The sequence below is a fragment of the Coloeus monedula genome, assembly GCF_965178545.1.
Source record: "Coloeus monedula genome assembly, chromosome: 1".
In the NCBI taxonomy this organism is placed as follows: domain Eukaryota; kingdom Metazoa; phylum Chordata; class Aves; order Passeriformes; family Corvidae; genus Coloeus; species Coloeus monedula.
In genome coordinates this window covers 5,383,048-5,405,767 of record NC_138781.1, presented here as the reverse complement: position 1 = coordinate 5,405,767, position 22,720 = coordinate 5,383,048, and the positions used below count along the sequence as shown (strand labels likewise).

Genomic DNA, 22,720 nt, shown 5'->3' with positions numbered 1-22,720 from the left:
CGTAGTGAAATATGTGTATATCAGTTTTAGGATAAATAGCTAAGTCTTATTACGCTGTGTTACTTAACTTGTATATATAGAATATACATAAGAGTTTGCAGTAACCTGTTTCTCCAGGATTTCCAGTTGGAATGGATTTAAACTCAAACTATGAGATTAAATGATTTAGAAGATTGCAGAATAAACTGAGTGTAAATTACAGGAAGCTCTATCAGATGGTGAAATAATTTTTAAAGAGTCTCTTGGTCCTTGGCTCAAATTCACTAAGTACTGTTTGTATACCAAGATATGTGAAATGTAAATGTTGTAGGTTATATTTCACTCTTGTAGCTATAAAAATGTAGAACAGAGATAGCTTGTACTACTGAGTTAACAAAAGTTATTCTAAAGTATCCTGTTAAAGAAAAAAGTATACAGAGAGTTAAGCTCGTTGCTGTAACCCCTTTTGGATTGAAGTGTGCTGATTTTTTTAATATATGTACATTTTATATATATACATTCTGCAGAAGTATACATATATAAAATGTATGTATAAAATGGCCTAATGCAGACATCCATTGTATTGCAGTTATGAAATGAAGACATTTTGGAAAGAACATTGTATCATAGTTCATGAATTTGCAGTGGATCTTTGTTCCTTTTTACTGTGGTATTTTAGAAATGAGTCTCAAGTTTGAAATTAGATCTGCCAAGTTGGAGTTTTGCTGCTTCAGCTTTGCACTGGGTGTCCGAATAAACCAGTATGAATGTAGTATTTGCCCTGTGTGAAGCAGCTACACCCCAACAAATAGGAGGAAAAAACCTAGAAAGAACTATTTCAAGTTTATCTTTTTGTATATGAAAATAAACAGTAAATTACAAATAACTGTTTCCCTCGTTGGTGTGACATTAAAACTCATTGTTTTTTTATTGTCTTTGGCATCTAGCAGGAGGATTTCCTTCTTCTTAGATGAATGCTTTTGGTGTTTCAATGGCATTTCTGCTATACAAAATCCCTAAAAAGTCCCTCCAGAGGCATAGCTGAGGCCTGCCTCTACTACCCATCCCTTGCAAACACCTCCAGAGAGAAGAGGGAATTAGCTCAAATTCACAAAATCATAGAATGGTTGGAGTTGGAAGAGATTTTAAAGATCATCCATTTCCAGCTCCCCTGCCAAGTCACCTTCCACTATCCCACGTTACTCCAAGCCCCATCCAACCTGGCCTTGAACACCTCCAGAGATGGGACATGCACGACATCTCGGGGCAACCTGTGTCCTTTCGTAATTGTTATTTTTTTTATTATTTAGCTGCTTATTATTTAACTGCCCTTTTGAGTGTGCTGCCTCTTGTAACGCTGCTTATCACTCCTAGCAAAGAACCATTCACACAGGGCAATATGTGCATGTTAAGCTGTATCAATACAGTCCAGCAACGTAGCTACAACTGCCAGAAGCCAAAGGCGCGGGAACTTGACCAGGAAAAAGATTAAAAAAAAAAAAGAGGAAAAAAAAAAAAAAAGCCTGAGTTCCCTGTACTCATAGCACCACACTGAGGTCTATAATCCTCACATGAGGTATGAAGATGCCCTCAGCCACACACTGAAGCATGGCCAGAGCTCTCCAGGAAAGCTGCCTGCAGTAAAGTGATGGTATGGCCATGCTATCCTCATGTTCTGGTGTTTGCCATTGCTAAACGGATCCTTTTTTTCAGAAAAAAAATGCCTCTGGCTTGGTGCTGGGTTGGAAATGCTTAGTGTGGACAGATATGAGGCAAATATGAACATTAGCAAGTATTTGGGAGGGAAAAATAGTAATAATCAGGCTGATGGTTTTCTTGAAAAGAAATCCAATATAACATCATCCTACATTGCCTAAAGCCAACCCCATACCACAGTTTTCTTGTTCAGCCTGGGGAAGAGAAGGCTCTGGGGAGATCTTATGGTGACCTTCCATAAGACTTAAAGGGGGCTTTTAAGAAAGATGCTCCTCATCCTGTCTCTGGGCATCACTGAAAAGAGTCCAGCACTGTCCTCTTGGCACCCACCTTTGGAATATTTATATGTATTAATGGGATCCCCTCTCAGTCCTCTCTAGACTGAGCAGACCCATCTTCCGCAGTCTCTCCTGATAAGGGAGATGAGCTTTTCTTCTGCAGCTAAAGACTTCAAAGGTCCTTTCTGACCCAAACCATTCTATGGTCTTGTAATTCGATAATCCTTTGCGGTTGGAGCCCAGGGTGGTCGCCCCTGGCCAAGCTGGATGGGGACAGTTTGGCCGCCCCTTCCGGGACTGTCCCTGCAGTCCCCGGGAGGGGACTCAGTCTTTATTTTTCCACAGCTATCGGGCAAATCCCGCCGGGCTCATTCCCCTCATGCCGCGTCCCCTCACGCCGTGTCCCTGAGGCGACGCCGCCATGGCGCCCACGGGGCTGTGCCGTGAGGGGGCGCTGCGGGGCCGTGCCCGCCCCTTCCCTTCTTCCCTTTCCTTCCCGCCGCCGCCATGGCGGCCTTGCCCCGCCACCGCCGCTTTCTCGGCGGCTTCGTCTGCGGGGCCGCGGCCGGGGCCGCCGCGTCCTGCTGGGCTGCGTGGCGGCTCCTCCGCAGCCAGAGCCAGCCGGAGCCGGGCCCCGGGCGGGCCCCGGCAGAGGGTAAGAGCCACGGGCGGCGGGGAGGCCACGGGCGGCGGGGAGGCCACGGGCGGGAGCGGCCGGCTCAGCGTGGTCCCGCGTCCCGCAGCCCCGCTCCCCACAGCCGCTTCTGTCCCTAAACCCTCTCTTTCCCCTCAGAAGATACTTTTCCTTCCTTCCTCCATTCCTGGTGTGTCCAAAGACTGCGCGGAGATCGGGAGGTTCCCCCAGTACCTGCGCCGGGCTGAGGTGGGAGGAGGTTATTTGGGATGCTGGGCTGTAACTTGCGGTTAAAAGCGCTTCCCTTTGCACCTGCTCGCGGCAGGAGAGGAGTGTGTATTTAGTTTTAAACACACATTTCGGGTCAGACCACAACTAAATTTCAGCTGTTGCTGCCCTGGATGAGCCGAGGCTCGTTTATCGAATCTGGGGTCTGGTGGGGTTCAGGTGTGGGGAGGGATGTTCGGGGCACCTGAGGGAGTGAATGGTTTTCTCCGCAGCCTCAAGGCTTTAAAGGTACCGGATTGTTGGAAAGCGGAGGAAGAATGGCTCTAAAAACATGAGTTGCTGTTGGACAGATGGCTGGAGAATGAACAAGACAGTAAGATGGTTGTAAATATTCCCCTATGAGAGAAAATTACTGCTTGCAAAAAAACCCCCCGAAAATTCGGTGAAGCTTTTATTCATTCAGCAGAGTATAAGCGTTCCCAGTGAGGGCAGGACTTGCTTGTGCCCAGCTTGTAAATCTCAGTTTGTGAGGAGTTCGATTTCTGGCTCCAAAGGGTGAAATGTGTGTGTTGATCTCCTGTGTCTGTAACTCCTTTTTGCCTGATTTGTCCCTAAATATCTGATAACTTTTCTTCTGTATAAGAAAAATTATCTGATTGATTTTTTTTCTGCTTTCTGTAGGCATTAGAGTAGGTGAGTTAGTCCTAGAGCTGAGATCCTCATGTTAAAGCACTGTGAGAACCACAACTATTTTGGCTAATGAGAGTTTAACTGTATAATTCTCTTAATATTTTTTAGGTCTTAATTGTGGCAGTAACCTCAAGTAATTCCCTACACAGTAGGTTTACACCCACTGGGATGTTTTTCTTACTGTCTTGCTTATGATCACATTTCATCTTTGCATGGCTTTCTGTTTATTTTTTTCCTTAGAACCAATAGAAGAGGCTCTTCTGGAAAGATATGGATTTCCTGAGGCTGGAACAGAGACCAGATGTTACACAAATCATGCACTGTCTTATGACCAGGCAAAACGGGTGCCTAGATGGGTGATTGAACATATTTCGAAACAAAAGACACTGGGTATGTAGGTGTTTATTTACTTTACTTGTATCTGTGATGCCCTGAATGGGCTTTGCTGCTCACAGAAGGTGCACCCTGGAGCAGGCAGGGGAGAAAAATCCTATAGTGATCTCTGGGAGGGAAGTTCAACTTACCTTTTTATAACACAAATAGAGAGAAAATGAAACAATGAAAATTAACCTTTCCTTGCTTGATTTGGACCTGCAAAGTTGCTTGAGGGCATAAAAATGGCTCCTTCCTTAGCTAGTGGAGTTAGTTCTGAGGTCCAGTTTGTGTCAGTGGAGTCAATGCCAGTGGTAGCCAGAGCTTCTGATGTACAGATAGTAGAGATTTGCTTGGAATGGGAGGAACATGTCCATTTGTGAGATAAAAACTGAGCAAAGGGTATCAGCAGTTGTTCAGAACTAGATAGGGCATTACCTCCTCACTGCAGCCATTATTTACTCTGATGCAGTTCTGTCCTAGTTCCCGATGTGCTTTACCTAGTACTTACTCCCCTGTTCTTTATGCAAGACAGAGGCTCAGTGATTTTCTGCTGTCGGTGGTGAATGAAATATGAGTGGTATACAGTCATTGTAAATTAAGTTTATAGCATTAGTTCAGTTTTTATAAGGGAGACTATTAGTAATGGAGGTAACCATGTAATTGTAAAATGTTTTATGAAAGCAATAGCCGTCTAAATATATCTTAATCACTGTCTTCAAATTACCTTTCAAAATTAAAAGCATGATCTTGAAAACATTATGACCAGCCCCTAAGTGGCATCATTGATCCCACTTCTTTCTGAGAAGAAAACAGGAATTTCAGGCTTACTTTCAAGTGGGCCTTAATGGCTGAATTGATGAAATGTTTTCCAAATAGTCAGATACAACTAACCTGCAAGTTGAAATCAAACATCTTGAGGCATTCAGCTCTCATTTATGTCTGTAGCTACTCGAATTGAGAATTGAAACAGGCCTGTGTTGTTTGGGGAAGATTGAAAAGTTGTGATGCAAAAAACCATATATTTTTTTGGTAAGTAAGGACTTAAAGATTTAGAGCACATGGCAGAAAGAAATGAGCATGAGATGCATAGAATTCAGATTAATGTGCTGAGTCTGTAAGCATGGGTCATTTGGCAAGATGTGACAGAATTAGATCTTTTTGTATTCTGGTTATGATGGTTTTGTGATAAGATGACCATTTAGTGTGTTATTCTTCAGGTGATGCAGATCGAAGGCACTGTAAATTCAGACCAGATCCTAACATCCCTCTGATGTTCAGTGCTGTCAATGAAGACTACCTTGGCAGTGGATGGTCACGAGGACACATGGCACCAGCAGGAGATAACAAATTTTCAACAGTAGGATTTTTTTTTCTCCTCTCCTTTTAATTTGTGTTTATCAGTTGGAAAGGGTCAAAAGACCCTTAGAAGTAATGTGCAGCATTCCTTTTGCAGTTTGTTTTGAGGTGGAACATGATGTCATTATTGATGCTCAGAGCTGGATTTGGAGTTACAAGGTCTGTTCCTGACTGAGCAGTGTAGGATGCTCTCACAGTCTGCTTCAGGCATCTAAATCAGGTGCATGCTCTGATGACATACCTCTCTTAATTAAATCACACCTAGATCAGCTTGTTTGGCAGAGATGATGTTTTGAACAGTGTGGTGTTAAGCAAGTCTTCTCAGCCTCTTGCATGTCACATTGTCTCCGTGTAAAATGAAGATGATAACCTTCACCAGGAAAGCCCTGGAAGTCTTCAAAGCTCAGTTAAAGGGAGACAGGGACAATGATGTCATTCTGGCCAACAGCTGCTGAGATATTTAAGGCTAGATTGGGCAAAGCAAAGATGCTGTTAAGTACTGTTCTGTATTGGCAAGGGGATTGCCTGGATGATTTAAAAGGCTTTTTCCTTTCTTGCAATGTGTATGAGGTAAATTAGACTCTTTTGCCGTAGTTCTCTCAGTCTGTGAAATGTCTTCACCTGCCCTTTATTCAAGCTGTAAGAGAAGCATGCCTTAATGCCTTGGCTGACTTACAAAGCAGCCTTGAATTTATTGGATCCTCTTGTGAAATGTGCCTAATGCAGCAATTTGTTAATTAAGAAGCAGTTTGAATTTGTATTTCTTCCAGGCAGAATAGGATTCAGTGGGGTGGAGTGACAGCACAGTGGCATGTGGTAAATGAAAGAATCAGTAGTTTTATTTCTACTGGAAGTGTCTTTGTTGTTATTTATTTGTGATATCTGGGGAATTTTTGCTGGTGAGCTCCCTGTGCACAGAGCTCCTGGACCTAGCTTGAAATGCAGTGAGATGATACAATCTTTCAAATACAGGGTAATAAAAAATTAATTTCACAGTCTAATTAGTGGAGGTAGTGTTTGCTTATTATCCTAAAGTGTTCTGTCAGTCCCTTCACTTTGCAGAAATAGTATGTGAAAAATAATGATAAATGCAGGACCTGTGAAAATTCTGGATTGAGATCTTGGAATTTTTTTCCTCTGTATTTCCCTGCATATGCCTAGTGTTTTAGCATCAGGTCCTTCACCTCTGGAGGTATGTGAGCTTCTGTTCAGAGATGTTCATGACACTTCTACAAGATGAAATTAAGCAGATATATGGATATTTGACCATTAATGGACTCATAAATAATTTCGTTGCCTGTACGTTATTGATGAGTATATTTAATAAAACTTTTTCTTGGAAAGGAAAGAAAAGGTTGGCCATTAAGCAGTCAAATAAATGAAAAGCATGTTTGAAAGTGTCCTTCCCATTCAAAATGAAAAATGACTAGTTGCTTTCAAAGACATTACCAAACTGACCCTGGGTGACGTAGTAATTCCTGTGGTTCTAGAATTGGACATTGTCATGTTGTTTCTGCCAGGGGAAAAAAAAAAAAAGTAGATGACTTTGCAAGATTTCACCTCAGTTATGTACCTCTTAATACAAAACAATTTTGTAGGTGTTCTGACTTAGGTTTTTATCTTATTTTCTGTGCTAATAAATATTAAAACTAAACTAGAAATTGGATTCTGATCCAAAACCTGCTGAAATGTGTTCTCAGCTTGTAAATGTTTCAGTGAAATGATATTATTTTCTTTCTCTATGCAGAGAGCTATGGCTGAAACGTTTTATCTGTCTAACATCGTGCCTCAGAATTATGAAAATAATGCTGGGTTTTGGAACAGGTGAGAAATTACTTGTAAGTAAACAAAGTGAAAAATACCAGGCAGTAGCATCAATCAAAAATGCTTTATTTATGAAGTTTCTTCACATCCAGCTATTCTACAGCAGTTTTTAGGTTACCTGTAGAGGTCATAGGAGCTTTCTCTGAAATGAAAGGCAGCTCAGTCCTTTCAGTGAAAGAACAGTGTAATGACTACTGTAGTTTTTTATTCAGTCAAACTGTCGAGGACATTTATTTAGATGTAATTATTTCTTCTGGCTGATGTGGGGTAAAAGTACCAGGCTTAACATCCTTAAGGAAGTTTCAGCAGAAGTAAGGAGAGGGTTTAGATCTTGCTCAAAGAAGCACTTGCAGTGAGAGTATTCCCATGTCTGTGTGTGGATGTTGGGTCCCTTTGAACTGGAGAACTGAGCGCTCCCCACTGAGTTGTCACTACTGCAGGTCTGAGGTGTTCCTTCAGGTCCTGGCTCCCAAGGAGCAGTCGGGCAGTCACTCTGTCACTTGTGAGTGCTGACTGGATCGCCTTTGAGGTAGAGTGCTTGATAAATTTAAACTTGCTTCATGTAAGATTTTTATTCTTTCCTTCCTTTGAGCAGAGAACATAGCAAAAGTAGCATTCATCCAGTGCTTCTTGCATAGGACTTACAAAAGGTGAAGGCTCAGAAACAGGAGGGGAAAATTACAGATTTCTCAAGGTTCACTTAACGGAAGGTCAGCAAAATTATATACGGTGTGGTAATAAAAATCCATCAGAAATGCATCATCATTCATCTGCACAATGCTTTCCTTTTTTACAAGAATGTGTATAAAATCAGATGAGCCATTCAGTAAGGTTATACTGTTTTATGGACAAATAAAATGCCATAACATTTTAAGAGGGTTTTTTTCTTATTTTAATAACTCAAGTGTTTGAACATAAATTTTCCTTACACCAAAGCTAGGCATTTGTACCGATTCAAGGTAGGGAAATGCTCTTCATTTCCCTTAAGCAGGATCTCTGCCTAATCAGGAAATCGTGAGGAGTGTTTGAAAATTTCCTCTGGTACTGTGAGCCCTGCAATTTAAGCAGTTACTGCCACTTTTTCCCAACCCCAGCACTCTGTTCCCAGAGTTTAAATGCATGAGCAAGGCAGCGATGCCACTTTTTTTGTCAGTCATTTCTTTAATAATGAACATTTTTAAGGATACCATATTTCACATATGTTGCTGCTTGGAAGCAAAGCTGGTGACAGCAGGAAAAGAATTCACTTGTAGTCAATGCTTTGGTGTATCCCATGAAGAAAGGGCTCATTCTTGCTCATTCTCATTTGTGTTGCTCATTCTTGCTGATTTAACTCACTAACCCAGCACAAAAAAAAAACCAAACTAGTTTTTTCAGGGTTGTTGACAGATGAAGAATGCTCAAGTCGCCCAAGGGAGAGGTGTGAGGAACAGGAATGAGACAGAGAAGGGGGTGAAACCTCCCCCTTTCAGTAGCAGCCAAGTTAGCTGGGATAATCTGTCTGATACTGTTTGTCCGTTTGTGTGAAGTGTAACTCTTACCTTTATAGAGGAGCAATGGGTCCTCACTCTATGTGATTTCTGTAACAGTTGAGTGTTAGATCAAAGATGGGCTATAATCATAGAATTATAGAATGGTTTGATTGGAAGAGACGTTAAAGATCACCTTGTTCCAAACCTCCTGCCATGGGTAGGGCCACCTTCCCCTACATCAGATTGCTCAAAGCCCCATCCAACCTGACCTTGTTAATCTTTTGTTTTGTGTAAAATAGGTGGGGTCCAGAAACCTTCTTATTTGAGAAATATTATATGCTGTAAACTGAAGCAGTTTAAAAAGCAAAAATATGGTAGTATTTCTGGTGTCACTACTTTATTTTTGAACAGTTTTATACCTATAAAAAAAGAGGTAGAGTTAGTGGGAATGACACATAGAAACTTTGCTCAGTACTTTGAGCTACAGAAAGAACTGTGTTGCAGGACTTTGATCCTTGGGGAGAAACATGCAAATCCAATAATATGATAAAACCTTTCAAAGTAAAAATGCTTCAACTTGCTGTTTAGAACAATTCTATTTTACTAATCCCAAGTGACCATCAACAGTATATTTCTAGTGTCAAGTGTGGGAGTAAGTAGAGAATTCAGCTATTCAGACATGTGGTAAGGCTGCAGAAACTATTTTCAGATGTGTGCAGTAACACGTCTATCTGTAAATAAATGAACCTTATTTACAGAGCACAAATGGGAAGTAGGACTTGGGCCTACATTTTGCTTTCTTTGGCTTGTGAATCACCCAGATGAGTCTGGAAAAATGCTCCCTGTCAGTGGTTGACCCTTTCCTTCTCACTATGTCTCAAAAGATTAAATCTTCCCAGCTGACTTTTCTCTATCTGACAAATATGTTCCAGAATGGAAATGTATTGTCGGGAATTGACTGAGAGATTTGAAGATGTTTGGGTAGTTTCTGGACCTCTTACCTTGCCTCAAACAAATGGTGATGGAAAGAAGAGTGTTACTTATCAGGTATGTATATATGTTGCTGGGATAATAGTGCAGTAGTAATTATTTATTTAAAATTTATATAATAACTTGATAAAACAAAAGTTGGGCATCGTAGTACAGGCAAAATGTATAAAATGTGCAATATTTGTTGGGACAAGATGAGCAGAAATGTTACGTCTTGCCTAGACATGAGAAAGGATAATTTTAAAATAATTTGTTTATTTACAGAGATCGATTTCATGTCCATGGTATTCAGAACTGTTTATCTAAGCAGAGAGTCAGTGGGGTTTGCTAATGCACAGGCACCTATTCAGTCAGTTTCTTCACGTGCTTTAGAGACAGAGCAATACAAAGGTAGTATGGGTCTCTCAGAACTCTGCAGGGTATTGGAGTGCTGTGCTCCATTAATTTCACCAACAGTTGTTTGCTGCTACACTGTAGGCATCACTTGGATGAAGCCTTGCAACTGAGATTCTGAGCATGCCAGAGTCACTTGGAAGACTTCACTCAAGTGCAGTGTAATCACGGGTCAATGGTACTGATACTCCCCTTCTTTTAGCCCCCTGTTTTTATTACCTGCTTAAAATACTCTGAAGTTTTAGGATTGATCATGCACAGTCTGTAGAAACTGACAGACAGATGGGACAGGCTATCAAGTTGAGAGGTGAATTTATTATTGCTTACCCAGACTTAATCCTTGTAGGCTTGTGTTTAGGCATCTCTAATGTTTGAGCATAGTAAGTTATTCAAGGGAGTGTTACCTTCTGCCCCCACTACAGTGAGATATCATTGCTATTTTCAGTTGCAGATGAAAGCTGGCATAATGAAAATAATAAATGCTGCATTTTGCACCTCTTGAAAAACCCCTTTTCCTTGAAAATGAATAGTTGGTTCAACTGTGGCTTCAGCTCGTGAGTGATTCAGCTTCCAACGAGTTCTCTGAGGAGCAATGAATGAGCTTGCCAGCACAACCCCTTATTTCAGAGGGATGAGAGACACAGAGAGGTGTTCAGCTTTCAACACTGGCTTGTTTAGCAGTAAGAGTTAGGCACTATTTCTCCTTTATAAACACACAGCTGAATTCCACTTGATTGAACTTGGAACTCAATCATGATAGAATGTGATTTTTCCTGTTTGCTTTTACCTTTTTACTTCTACAAAAACTGTCCCTTATGTCCCCAGCTACACATGTCAAACCTTGACTGTCACAAAATCACAGCTTTGGATTTAGGTTTGGTGTTTTTGGGGGAAGTTATGTACATGGAAGTGCAGTAGTGTTACCTTCTTCGCGTTCAGTGGCAGTTCCAACCTTCATCTCTCACCACATCTTTGTGAGGGAAGTGCAGACTGTGCTCATTTTCAAGTGGATGAATAAGCCATGGTTAAGGGATATGACCAGTGCCAGATGGTAAGTTAGTAGCAGCAAAGCCAGCTTTAGATTGGCAGTCATCCTGTGCCACCCAAAGGTGCTCACGTCACCATTGCCCCTTCTACTTCCCAGGCCTTTCTCTGCCTTGCTCTTGTCTGCCTGCACTGGTGACTGTCAGATCCTTCCACAAAATGCTTAATTATGCAGTGCAATGGAAAACCATCCATACTGGGTTTACTGGGCTTGTTTTGTACTGCTGTAGAGGCAGCACACTGAGTAGTCCAGTGCTTCCTGGTGACAGCATGAGATGTCCAAAAGCACATAGCTGGGAGCAGGAGGGAGATGTTCCCTTTCAACAATCTTCAGCTGAGCATTTGGCTTACTGTCACTCAGAATGGTGCAGAGTTCTCCAGGCTTGCACACAGCTTGCTGGGATTTGCTTCCTGGTAGCTGTCAGGATATTGCATTTATTTTTCAACCTTAAAAATATATATTCGTCTAACATAGCAAAGAACTAAAAATTCTGAGCTGACTTGAACATTTTATAAGTGGAAATCATTTCCAGGAAGAAGTTGAATCATCTATCAACTGCATCCACCAACAGTTTCACTTTAATCTTGCTCACCTTCTTCTCGTTTTTCTCTAGAGAAAGTGTTTACTTAGAAGAGGAAGATTGCATTTCCTGAAAAATGATTGTCATTCTCAGTCTTGGTTTTGAAATGTAAATTTTAGTATTCCACAGGTAAAAATCAGAGCAGACACTGCATCTTACTGGCTTTATTCAAAATAACTTGATACCTGAACACAGTGGTGAAATAATAGTGGGACAAAATGCTCATGCTGCTGTGATTGTCATCTTGTTCAGTTCTTGTCTTTTGTCTTCATCGTCTTTGGGTTTGATGACAACATAGGTCTTTTAGGAATGTGTTATCAGTTTTGGTCTTACAATGAACTGAAGGGAAGTTTGTGTGTCACCACTTGTTCACATTCATAAATCATTTTACTCAGCTTCCCACAGTGACATTCATTATGTAAATTGATTCTTATTTAAGTACAGATAATGCTGTCTCCAGGTGGGAAAAGTAAAATAATGATTTTGTGGGGTTTTTGTTTGTTTGTTTCTTTAAAATATTAAATTTTTTTATTTGGGTCCTCTAAATAAATACAGGCTGAGAATGTTAGCTTTTTTTAAGTTTTGAAATATCTTCATGGCTTAAGTTTTTGTGCTTTGCATTGCTGTTGTACTTTGAAGAGTGAGACTTCAGAGTAGAGTGGTGTGTTGGGTTTTTTTGTTTGTTTTTTTTTCTTTCTTTTATCAACACATACACTTAGTGGAGGGAATGCAGCCTGTCAAAGCACCGGAGAGAAGTTCTTTTCAAACAGACACCTTGGATATAATTGCAGTCATTGCCATTGATTTTGGTAGCCTGGGATTCTGCCCCTAATGAAGAACACTAAGGCTTGTGAAGGGAAGGTATCTCTTAGCTGTCTTTCAGAGCGAACTCTGCTAAGTTCACACAAATGACTTCAGACTGAAAGGGGTTTTAGTCTTCATTGTTTGGGCATGAGAAGCTGATGTGAGAAGATGTCCTTTCCTTTGTCTGTGCTGTTCAAGGAGAAGTGCTGCAGTACACACAAGAGTGCTGAAACTCACAACCTGTAATCTGCCAGTGCCACTGTTAAGGCTCAGCTCCTCTCTGATGTTTTTTGTTCTCAGACTAGAACTGTGAAAAGGAAAAAAAGAAAACACAGAAGTGCTACAGTGAATGTATCTGCATTGATTTGTTTCAGATCCTCTCTTCAATCTTAGTTTCCTTGTTTTTGGCTAAAGGAGTGATGAAATATGTATCCATGGGTTTACATGCTGGTGTTTTTCTCATCAGACATCCAAAAAGGTTATTTTTAGATCACTATAGAGGAAAAACAGAGCATCGGTCATGGCTTTGTTCCCAGTTTCTGCTTGGACTCTGGTACCATTTGCTCTTTAATTCCAGAAAGGGAGTTAACCTTGAACTCCTTAGATGCCAGCATTGTTCTATCTATTGGCTGAACTGGTATCCTCAGATACATTCTGTCATTTCATCTGTCTCCAGCAGCGATTTTTATTGCAAAGAGGAGACTGATGACCGTGCTTGGTATCTGAAAAACATATTTTGAGAATATATGTAGAATAGAATGCCAACAGGAAAAATCTGTTCTGTGTCATTGGAGAGGCAGATGCAGGTTTTTCGTCTTTGTCCGGATCAGATCAAAATGACAGTGTCTTATCTTATACATTACTGCTGTCCAATGACTGTCACTTCAGTGATTTTCCTCTGTCAGCAGATTTGGAGTTTGAAATACAAATTTTGCAATAATTAACTGCATCATGCTCAGTGTTCCACCCTCCCCATTCCCAATGCCATCATAGTGAATGCTAATTTAAGAAGAATCAGCTGTGGCTGGCAAATGAAAATACAGTTTAGATAATACTGTGTTTGCTGTTTGAAAAAGACATTTGAATGTACTTTTTAACTGATACATGAGGTTCATACTGGAATCGTGTTTGCTGTTTAATTTTCTACATTGCATGACCAGGCTGGGCCAGAGAGGCACAGTAACCATTCCAGAAGATACAGTTGTCATCTATGTCTGTGGCAAATAACTGGGAAACAAATTGCACTTCTCAAGTACAAGAAGGTACTTTATGGTTTTGCCCAGCTAACTTTCAGAACTAGTAGAGGTCGTCTTCTGCTAAGATACTATGGGGGGAGGAATCCTTGTTAAAGGAGGAAATAAACCTGGGAGCTGTTACTTGTTTGTTGGTTGCTCCAAGTGGTCCTAAGGCTACAGAGGTAACTACTGGATGTAGGTCCATTATAGATGTCCCATAAACTTTGTGCAAAGGGCTCAGTCTTAGATCAGCTGGTGTAAACCACCAGAGCTCTGTCAGCCCTATATTTAGATGTGAGGTACAAATGAACGGAATAGACACTGGGTTAAGATGGGAGGAGAAGAGACACTGAAGGTGCAGGGTAGATTAATTGGAATTGCTTTTATTTAGCACTGTACCCATCCTGAAGGTTATGCTGTTACAGGAAAAGGGGTGTTAAGCTCTGTGGTGGATTCATTTTTAAGTAAACTAAGTGGATTCTGTGGAAGTAGTAGTCTGTCGTCAAGTAAATACAGTTTATTGCATACGTAAGGTGTATACTCACCCTCTTTATTAAATAAAAATAAAAAGGAGTTGGGGTGTCTGTGTTTTAATGCCATAACTCTGTACTCAGGAATAGATTTTTTTTTTTTTTTTTTACATCTCTTATTTATTTTTTTTCCTTTCCTTTTTAGGATTGCCAAATGATTTGGCAATAGCAATCAGACAAGCCATAACAAATTAAATTTTCCTGAAGTACATACATTTGCATTTTGGAGTGCTTGGCTGTGCAGATTGTTACTATGATTTTTATCTGTAGTGTTTTCTGGTTTGTGTGTTGCTAGGCCTGCCTTCACACCCCTCAGTTCTTCTCAGTGCCATCTGACAGAGCTCTCTCAAATATTGGGGGAAAACACTCTCAGCAGAATCGGTGCTGCCTAACAAACCCAGAAGGAACTTGAGTGAAGGCAGTTAATGCTGTCACAATGATTGAGTAAATAAAGTTACACTGATAGTAAATGGAATGTTTTGTGCTGCCAGAAAGTCTGTTTCTATACAGAATTCAGTATCAAATTATAATAAAGCTCTGGGTTGTCAAACGTGGGATCACATCAATAGGAATTATGTTATATCTACAGTGAAAGATCGGATGGCCCTGATCATGCTTGGGGGACAGGAATGATTCATTGAATTCTGTCCACCAAGAATTGTGATGGAAGTGTTAATTTTGCTACTGCTGGTTGCAGGAAGGACTGTCACAGGGAACTGTGTATGCTTCTTTTCAGACAGTACTGTTTGCAGTTCTGGCTCACTTCTAAACTGAGGTTAGAACTTCACAGAGAGTGAAGAAACAGCTGCTGCAATGCCCCGGGAGTTTCTGGAGCTGACATTTTAAAGTATTTGATAGTGGTACCGTCTGATGCAAGGACATACAGTGTGTGTACGTGTGTGTCAGTGTGTGTCTTCAGTGTGTGCTGGTGGTTAAGGCATGATTGAGTGTGATTTCTGTTTGCCAGGTTCTGAGAGAATCATGGATAATTGGCAATCCAGAGCTGGCTCTCGCTGATGAAGGGCTCATTAGTTCCTTCTGCTAATTCTGTGCACGGTTGATTTTTCGGTTTCTAGTCACTAGGTGGCAAAATACCACTTTTGGATTCACAAGCCCTTTCTTTTAAAAATGATCCATACCCTTGCAGAGGAAGAAAATTTTTTTGCAGACTGGGAAGCTGTAACAAGTCCAGTGTAAAATGAAAATTTGATAACATTGGTTTGTATTTTAAATTTCCAGTAATAGTAACACTCTGTTTTCTTCCCATATAATCTCAACTGTTCTTCCATTATACTTCATATATTTCTTCTCACTTGTTCATGTAGGAATGGAGTTTTCTATCTCATAAACTCCAAAGTGACATTTTTAGGGACTGCCTTGTATTTATCTGATTGCCACCATAAAGGTGGCATTAGTTAATGCCAGATGCTTAAACTTACCCTGGATGCCATTAGCAAATATCTTCATTATTTATTGTGATACTGAAGGACTCCACAGATATTATCAAATTTGCTTCCTCTATTTTTAAAAACTGCAGTCAAGAACAGGATTTGGCCAAAATTGGGAGGAAAACCAAGCTTAGGACAAATCCTCATCCAGTGACTTGGCTATGAATTTATCAAAGCTCACTGAATTCTCTCTATTTTAAGAAATGTTACTTCTTCTCTTATCTGTCCCTGTGAGCTCTTTTGGTTTGTATTATAACTGCTTACCAACATGTGTGTTGTTTTAGTGATGTGTAAACATCTCTAAATGTCAGGAATTGCACACATTTTAATGACCTGCCCTCGTGACAGCTGCCCATGTTTAATTGGGCTTTGAGAAGAGTAACAAATTCACACACACTTGTGGAATGTCAGTAACAATGCCAGTAATGATGGAAAAATAGTAAGCACTACTCTGAAAATGGTATTATGATATTACATTATTAGGAGATACCAGTTCGGTTAAAGAAAAAAAAACAAAAATGAAAGGAATAAGGAGCTGCAGAAAGTTAGGGCAATGCACATATTTATGTTGAACTGATACAGACAGCAAAGTGTCTGAAATTTCACATTGGTTTCCCAAATGATGATGGGAAAGAAATATATTTAATGCTATAAAAAGAAGGCTTTTAGCTTGATTGCCATTTTTTTTTTTTCATGTTGTGAGGGTGTTGAAAATTTGAAAGATTAAGCAAAATTTTATAGCAATAGCAAAATGGGAATTTTCAAAGGACTGCACAAAAATTTGCCTTTTGGGCTGTTACCAGCATAGTGTGAAAGCATATGGGACAGCAGTGATTTCAACGGGCCATTGCTGTATTTTCTTGCTTGTGTTGGAGCACAAAATTCCTGTTAGAATCACAGATACCCTTAAAAACTGCTACTCTTCTCCAGCTGGGACAGAGAGCTGTTTCAGGCCTTGATTTCTGAAAGATCATCTGCTGCCTGTGGATAGACAGGCACAAATCAAAGTCAACATCTGTGCATGGATAATCTGGAACCATTTTCCATCCTGTTACGGTGGGAGCATATGCTCTCTGCCTGTGTCAGGCAAAGCTCTGAGATAAATGGGATGGTGCAGATCTGAATAGTGATTGAGGCTGCTGAAGTTCAGGAGGAAAATCCTCTAGGTGGCAATAGGAAATGGAATTGTGGAGTTTGCTTTTCCTGCCTCTTGCTTCTATTCCAAACTTCACTTTTGCAGGGTCACGCTTTACTTCTTTCCCTGCTAGTTGAGCTGGTGGAGGGGCAGCTCTATGGAAACATTTATCTTCTCGATTTGCAGCTTCTCTATTTACTCCCATAAAAAAGCAAATTGTGGGATATTACAGGGAGTAATGATGGAAATAATTTGCTGTGCTCCAGAGCTGCATTTCCTTTTTTAACAGAAATCATTGGGTCACACTGCAGAAATTACTGGTGATGCATCCTGTGCATGGTTCACATAAGTGTTAAACTGCAGAAAAATACATTTATTCTTGGTCATGCATATTTGCTCTGTCAGAGAAATCAGGCACTGCCCTTTGATGGTGTTCACCTCCAGCAGACTTAGCTGGGGATAGAACTTTGATGCCCTGTTTTGAGTAAGGAAGGGACACCTGTGGACTCTGGCAGTTTGCCAGGCTGAAGATGGTTTTAACCACTTTACTAGTATTAGCACTCCGTGAAGTCATTGCAGTAGTAGTTTGCTGCTGGTCAGAGAATTGGTATGAAGCCTGTGCACTGCTTAAATTTTATTTAAATTCTCAGAAGAGAGTTTACATGGAACTGAAATGGTATATAAATTACGTATCTGGCCATTGCATGTGTGGAGTTGAATTTAGGTCTACATTTCTCAAAAGCCCCTCCTTCATTTAGAACTAGTCCTTTCTCTTTCTTCTCTCTCTTCCTAGGTGCCCATACTCTGCATAAATGTGCATTATTTTGCATAGAATATATATATTTGCATAATATTACACAAGCGCAGGGTCTGTTTTCCCTTAACACCCACTTCAGGCATTCAGCATTTCCATCTCATACCTAACTGTTCTGTGTGCAGCTCTATTCATTCCCCAGCCTCTCTATCCACCCACTCAGCCCTCAGCCTCAATCCCAAGTTCCCTCAGCTCGCTCCACACACATTCACCTGTTTGTTTTACATATTCCATGAACCCCCTAATTGGAGATCCTTGTCCAGCTCCATCTGTGTGATCACCCTTCCTCTGGTCTTCTGTGCACCAGAGCGAGGATGCCGGGATGTGGATGTGTGTGGGAGGTGTGCAGAAGGAGGGAGCCGAGCTAAGGAGGACCCAGTACATATCCATGGATTTGTAGTAGGAAGAGTATGCAAAGAGGCCTGGAAAAGGCCGTACAGGCATGGGAATGCTGCAGGTCAGGAGATTGCTGGCCCAGGGAGAAGCTGAGGACTGGATTTAGCCTCACTTCTGCCTTGTCTCAGGAGGCTACAGCCTCTTTGTCCTCTCCTCCCGTTCCTCCCTGCCCTAGGAACATGCTGGAGGTGGGATTGCAGTGCAGGCTCTGCCAGCTCCCTGCTCCAGGGGAGAAAAGGAGCCCCAGCCTCCTGTCTTTGGCAGTGTCATCACTGGGTGCCCTTGGGTGAATATGGAAATATGAACTCCTTACTCTCCCCTTCAGGGATTTTCCTGGCTCCCTCCCTCTCACCCCCAGTATTTTGCCCCAGTATTTACTCCCCAGCTCAAGTGCCACTGATCTCAAATAGGTTAAAACTCCCAGCACCATTCATTTTGTAATTCCATGTTAACTCACCAGATAGAACAGAGTGCTGCTGCATTGGTTTTAGTACATTTTAGCATTACCTGTGCATCAGTTGGTTTTGATTATTTGTGGTCCTGGGGAGCTGTAGCTCTGATTTCACCTACACAGAATGCTAAATGCAAAGTGCTTTAACACTCAGGAGCTCTAATTTCCCTATCAACACATTTGTCATCATTGAAAGGAAGAGGACATTTGGCATGAGGCATTTATTCCTTAATCAGTTTCAGTGACTGATGTCTAGGCAGAGTATTACTTGGAAGAAGGTTGGTATAACCATGATAATTAAGAAAAAACCCAAATAAATAAAAAACTGAGAACCAAAAAAAACCCCCAAAACCCAACCCAAACAACAAAAATACCTCAATGAAAACAAACAAACCAACCCACCAAAAAACACACAAAACCCCACTGCACCCCCAAAAAAACCCCACAAACAAACAAAAAAGCTTAAACTACAGGAAAACTATTAAATAGCCTAGTATAGGGCCAGGGAGAGAAGTATTTCAGAACACAGCAAAGAAATCTAAGAGCACATGTTTTCCAGAAACAGGAGTAATGTTTCCACTGTGTTACTGCACAAAACATGAAAAAAATTTATCAGAGTTTTCTCCTGCAGGTACTTTCTCTGGTTTTGTTCTAAACAGACTTAAAGACCAGTCACTTAAAAAACTGGCAATAGAGGTACAGGACACACTTGAAGCACTGAAAGAATTTGTAACTAAAATTTAATTAACTGTTGGAATTACTAACTTGAACCGTGGTTCAGTAGCCACAGGCAAAATTTAATTTTAAAAACACATTTTCATTTGAGGAAGGGCTGAATACTCAGAAAAAGGTGTACATAGGAAGTATTTGTTATGTGATAGAGTTGTACTGAATATATGAGTGGACAAGGCATGTCTGAGCTGATAACGCTGAACTAGTTTGTAAAATACTTTCAGTGGATGTGATAAATACCTGCTTTGCCTGAAAGGGTATTTTAACTGTATCTAAAAAGAGCTGTCAAAAAATCAAAACAAGCAGTCTTTGCTTTTGCAGGTATTGCAAGTCCTGGAAACAGCACCAAATTACTGGATTTTATATATAGAATAAAATGCCTTTGTGGTTTTTGTAAGGGATCTATGTCTTCTTCTTCTGTTGCAATTAGAATAAAAGCACAGATACGAGAAGGGTACTTAGAGAAGGGTTATGCAAAACTCAGGTTTTCCACATGTGGGCCTGTTGTACTCTCTTAAGATGACAGATTCAGTTCAGGAATAGTGAAGAAAAAAAAAAGCCTAATTCAGTGCATGCATAACTTTCTGAGTCCTGGAGATTACATTTGCCATCAATAGGTGTATTCCCTTGGAGTTATCCCTGGCACAGGGCGGGGTGTCTACTGTGTACATGTGAGTGTGAGATTTTAACAGTCCTGATCCTCCACTCTTGGGGATCCATTAAATCCCTGGGTCCTGGTCTGAGGGACAGAGGAGGAAACCCAACATGTACGAGCACTTCAGTTGGATCATATGGAATTTATGGAAGAAATAGGTGCATTTTCTTTGGATAGGCCTCTCTTTCAGGACGATAGTCAGTTACTATATGTACTTTGTATTCAGGTCCTCTCAAAAAATGCTTGTTTAGGTAATGTAGCTTTTAAATGCTTCCTGTGTGTGGGTAATAGAGAAAAAATGAGTGACAGACGATAACTTAGACTTGATTTGAAGTGTTTATTAAAACCTCCATGATTTGGAGCTGTCAGGTCAGGAACTTTTATTATATGTTATAATATAAATTATTGTAGTTATAAAAAGTAGAGGGACTCCAGAGAGAGGGAACATGAAGATGTGGTGCTTAGGGACATGGTTTAGTGGTGGACTTGGCAGCGCTGGGTTAATTATTGCACTTGATAATTTTAAAGGTCTTTTCCAACCAACACAATTCTATGATTCTGTGATCTGTACCTGTAACAGTCCTTTCCTTTTGGCAGGTGATTGGAAAGGATGATGTGGCTGTACCATCCCACCTGTACAAGGTGATCCTCGCCAGACGGAGCAGAATATCCTCAGAGCCTCTGGTCCTGGGCGCTTTCGTGGTACCAAATGATCCCATAGGCTTCAAACACCAGCTGACTGACTTCCAAGTCAGTATTGAAGATCTGGAAAAAATGTCAGGTTTAGTTTTCTTCCCCCAGGTGGACAAGACCAAAGATGTTAAAAATATCTGTGAGGTGGATACCTGCAAACTGATGGGCTTCAAGGAATTCACGTTGTACATCACCGCCCGCAAAGTGCAGGGCGCCCGGACACTGCGCCAGCTGGAGAAAGCCATGGCAGAGTTACAGGAGGCAGGAATTGAGCCTGATGAGTATCTCCTAAAGCTTCACAAGAAGAAGGAGGAAGAGCTGCTGCAGGAAAAACCAGTAGCAGCTAGAGAGGGGAGAGCTGGCTGAGTCCTCAGGAAGTTGTTTGGGTTTTTGGAAAGGGGAACTGAAAGCAAACACAAAGACAAGGGCTCCTTGAATCATCCTTTTTTGTGAAAAACTCCATTTTTGAGCTGTGAAAACAATAAAGAAATATTTGGAAGCTGATGGGTTTGGAATGATGCTCATTCTTGTGTTACATGATGCAAACACGTGGTTTGCTGCAGTACTTAGATATGGGAAGTGTAAATGACCCCTTTTTGGCCTGAGTAGATCACTGGACCTCCAGGAAAGGCTTTGTGCTGTTTTCCACCTGGGACGTCAAACTTAGGGTTTGTGTGGATTTCCTTCTAGGAATATCACAAAAATAGACAGTAGACACCTTGGGAGTACAACTGGAACATGTTTAAATGGAATTCTGCCCACAAATGTCTTTCACTGCAGTGCTGTAGAAGCAATTATACTTTCTGGAATATTTTGAAAATTAAATTAATTAAGAAGTATTTAATTTAACACTTTTATTAGAGACCTATAAGACATAATCTGAACCCCTTATGGTCTTCCCTTAGTTATACTAACCAAAACCTCTCTTCATCTTGTGTGCTTTGGATATTTTGGCATGTCAGGATGATGCCTAGGTTTTAGCTTTTATATTTTCCTGATTCTGTACTGCTTAGAGTGTAACTCTGAGGTTTCTCGTAGCTTGCTAATTTCTGCTCTCTTGTGCTAGGTAGACATAACAAAGCCTCTCCAGGCCTGTTCTCCAAGGTCACCCAGACTGTCCTAGGCCCAAAAGTATAATCCAAAGAGCTTCTAAGGGGCGCCAGCGGAGGGGAAATTACATCACTGAACTGAAGCTTTACTTGGAGAATTAACCCTGATATGCAAATGAACCAAACCTATAAAGGTGTGAAGAACTCGTGACCTGCCATCCATCTCGGGGTCCATTTTTGGCAATAGCCTGTGCCTCCCAGGGTGTACCCTTGAAGGCTTTTCAAATAAATACTTATTTTATTATTTTACTCCCATCCAGTCTCTGTGTCTAGGAGGCCTCTTGACATCAAGGAGCTGTCAGCTGTTGTCATTTGCAGCAAACTTACTGCATTCATGTATAATTCTGCAAATTTTTTTGTAAAAAAACCCTAACAGAACTGAAGTTTACACAAGTGACTACCAGTGTAGGTTGTGTTTTCATAAATTAATGTAAGCTTAATATTTAATTTTCACCACTAAGTTGGGATAAACATGTTTTCTTGTATATTGTTTGATTTGAGAGGTGAGCACTGCGTTCTTCTTGGTTGTGGTAGTCACTGGCTTTTTTCCCCAACATCTGCCTTTGAACTATGAATTGTGCAACAAAACTTTTATATTGACTGAAAATGCATTTCCAGTTCTTTTTCAGTGGCAACTGATGTTTCTCAGATTTGCATCTTATTGGAAGATTAAATGAAATTTTTTTTCATTAGTTTCGTACTTTATTTGTGCAACCTACTGTGATTTGTATCCTCTGACATCTTGCATCTGGAAAGAAAGAGTAAAATCTGGAAATATGTAGAATTTTTTTTGAAGGTGAGAATTGATAGACATTTGGAGTTTGTGCCATAAACACCTTCAGTAGTTTTCACATGAAAGAAGGGTCATGTAGTGCCTGGCTGAATGGGGCTGTTTTCATTGGGGATGAATCAGGAGCATTATTTGGATGCTGTGAATCATCAGCTGGGGGTTCTAAGAACTGTAGTTTCCTTCATCTCTGCTCAGTTGCAGTATCCCAAAGCAGATCACTTCACAAAACAAGCCATGGTTCCCATGACACTTTCCTGTTTGCCAGGAACATGTACACAAAATCCAGACATTTAAATACGGAGAATTGTCACTAGCTTAGGCCATCATAAAAGCCTACTGCTCACATGAATTAGAGAGAAATTGGGTGA

The 22,720-nt window shown here is 40.8% G+C and overlaps 1 protein-coding gene across 1 annotated transcript; it reads left to right on the top strand.

Moving 5' to 3' along the window:
- The first annotated feature begins 2,478 nt into the window (after positions 1–2,478).
- EXOG (exo/endonuclease G) lies at positions 2,479–20,957 on the top strand. The gene is made up of 6 exons (XM_082286085.1): positions 2,479–2,628; positions 3,766–3,915; positions 5,118–5,257; positions 7,004–7,080; positions 9,485–9,599; positions 20,358–20,957. The coding sequence occupies exons 1-6, from the start codon at positions 2,481–2,483 to the stop codon at positions 20,817–20,819; spliced, it is 1,092 nt and encodes a 363-aa protein (XP_082142211.1). The 5' UTR covers positions 2,479–2,480; the 3' UTR covers positions 20,820–20,957.
- The last annotated feature ends 1,763 nt before the right edge of the window (positions 20,958–22,720 follow it).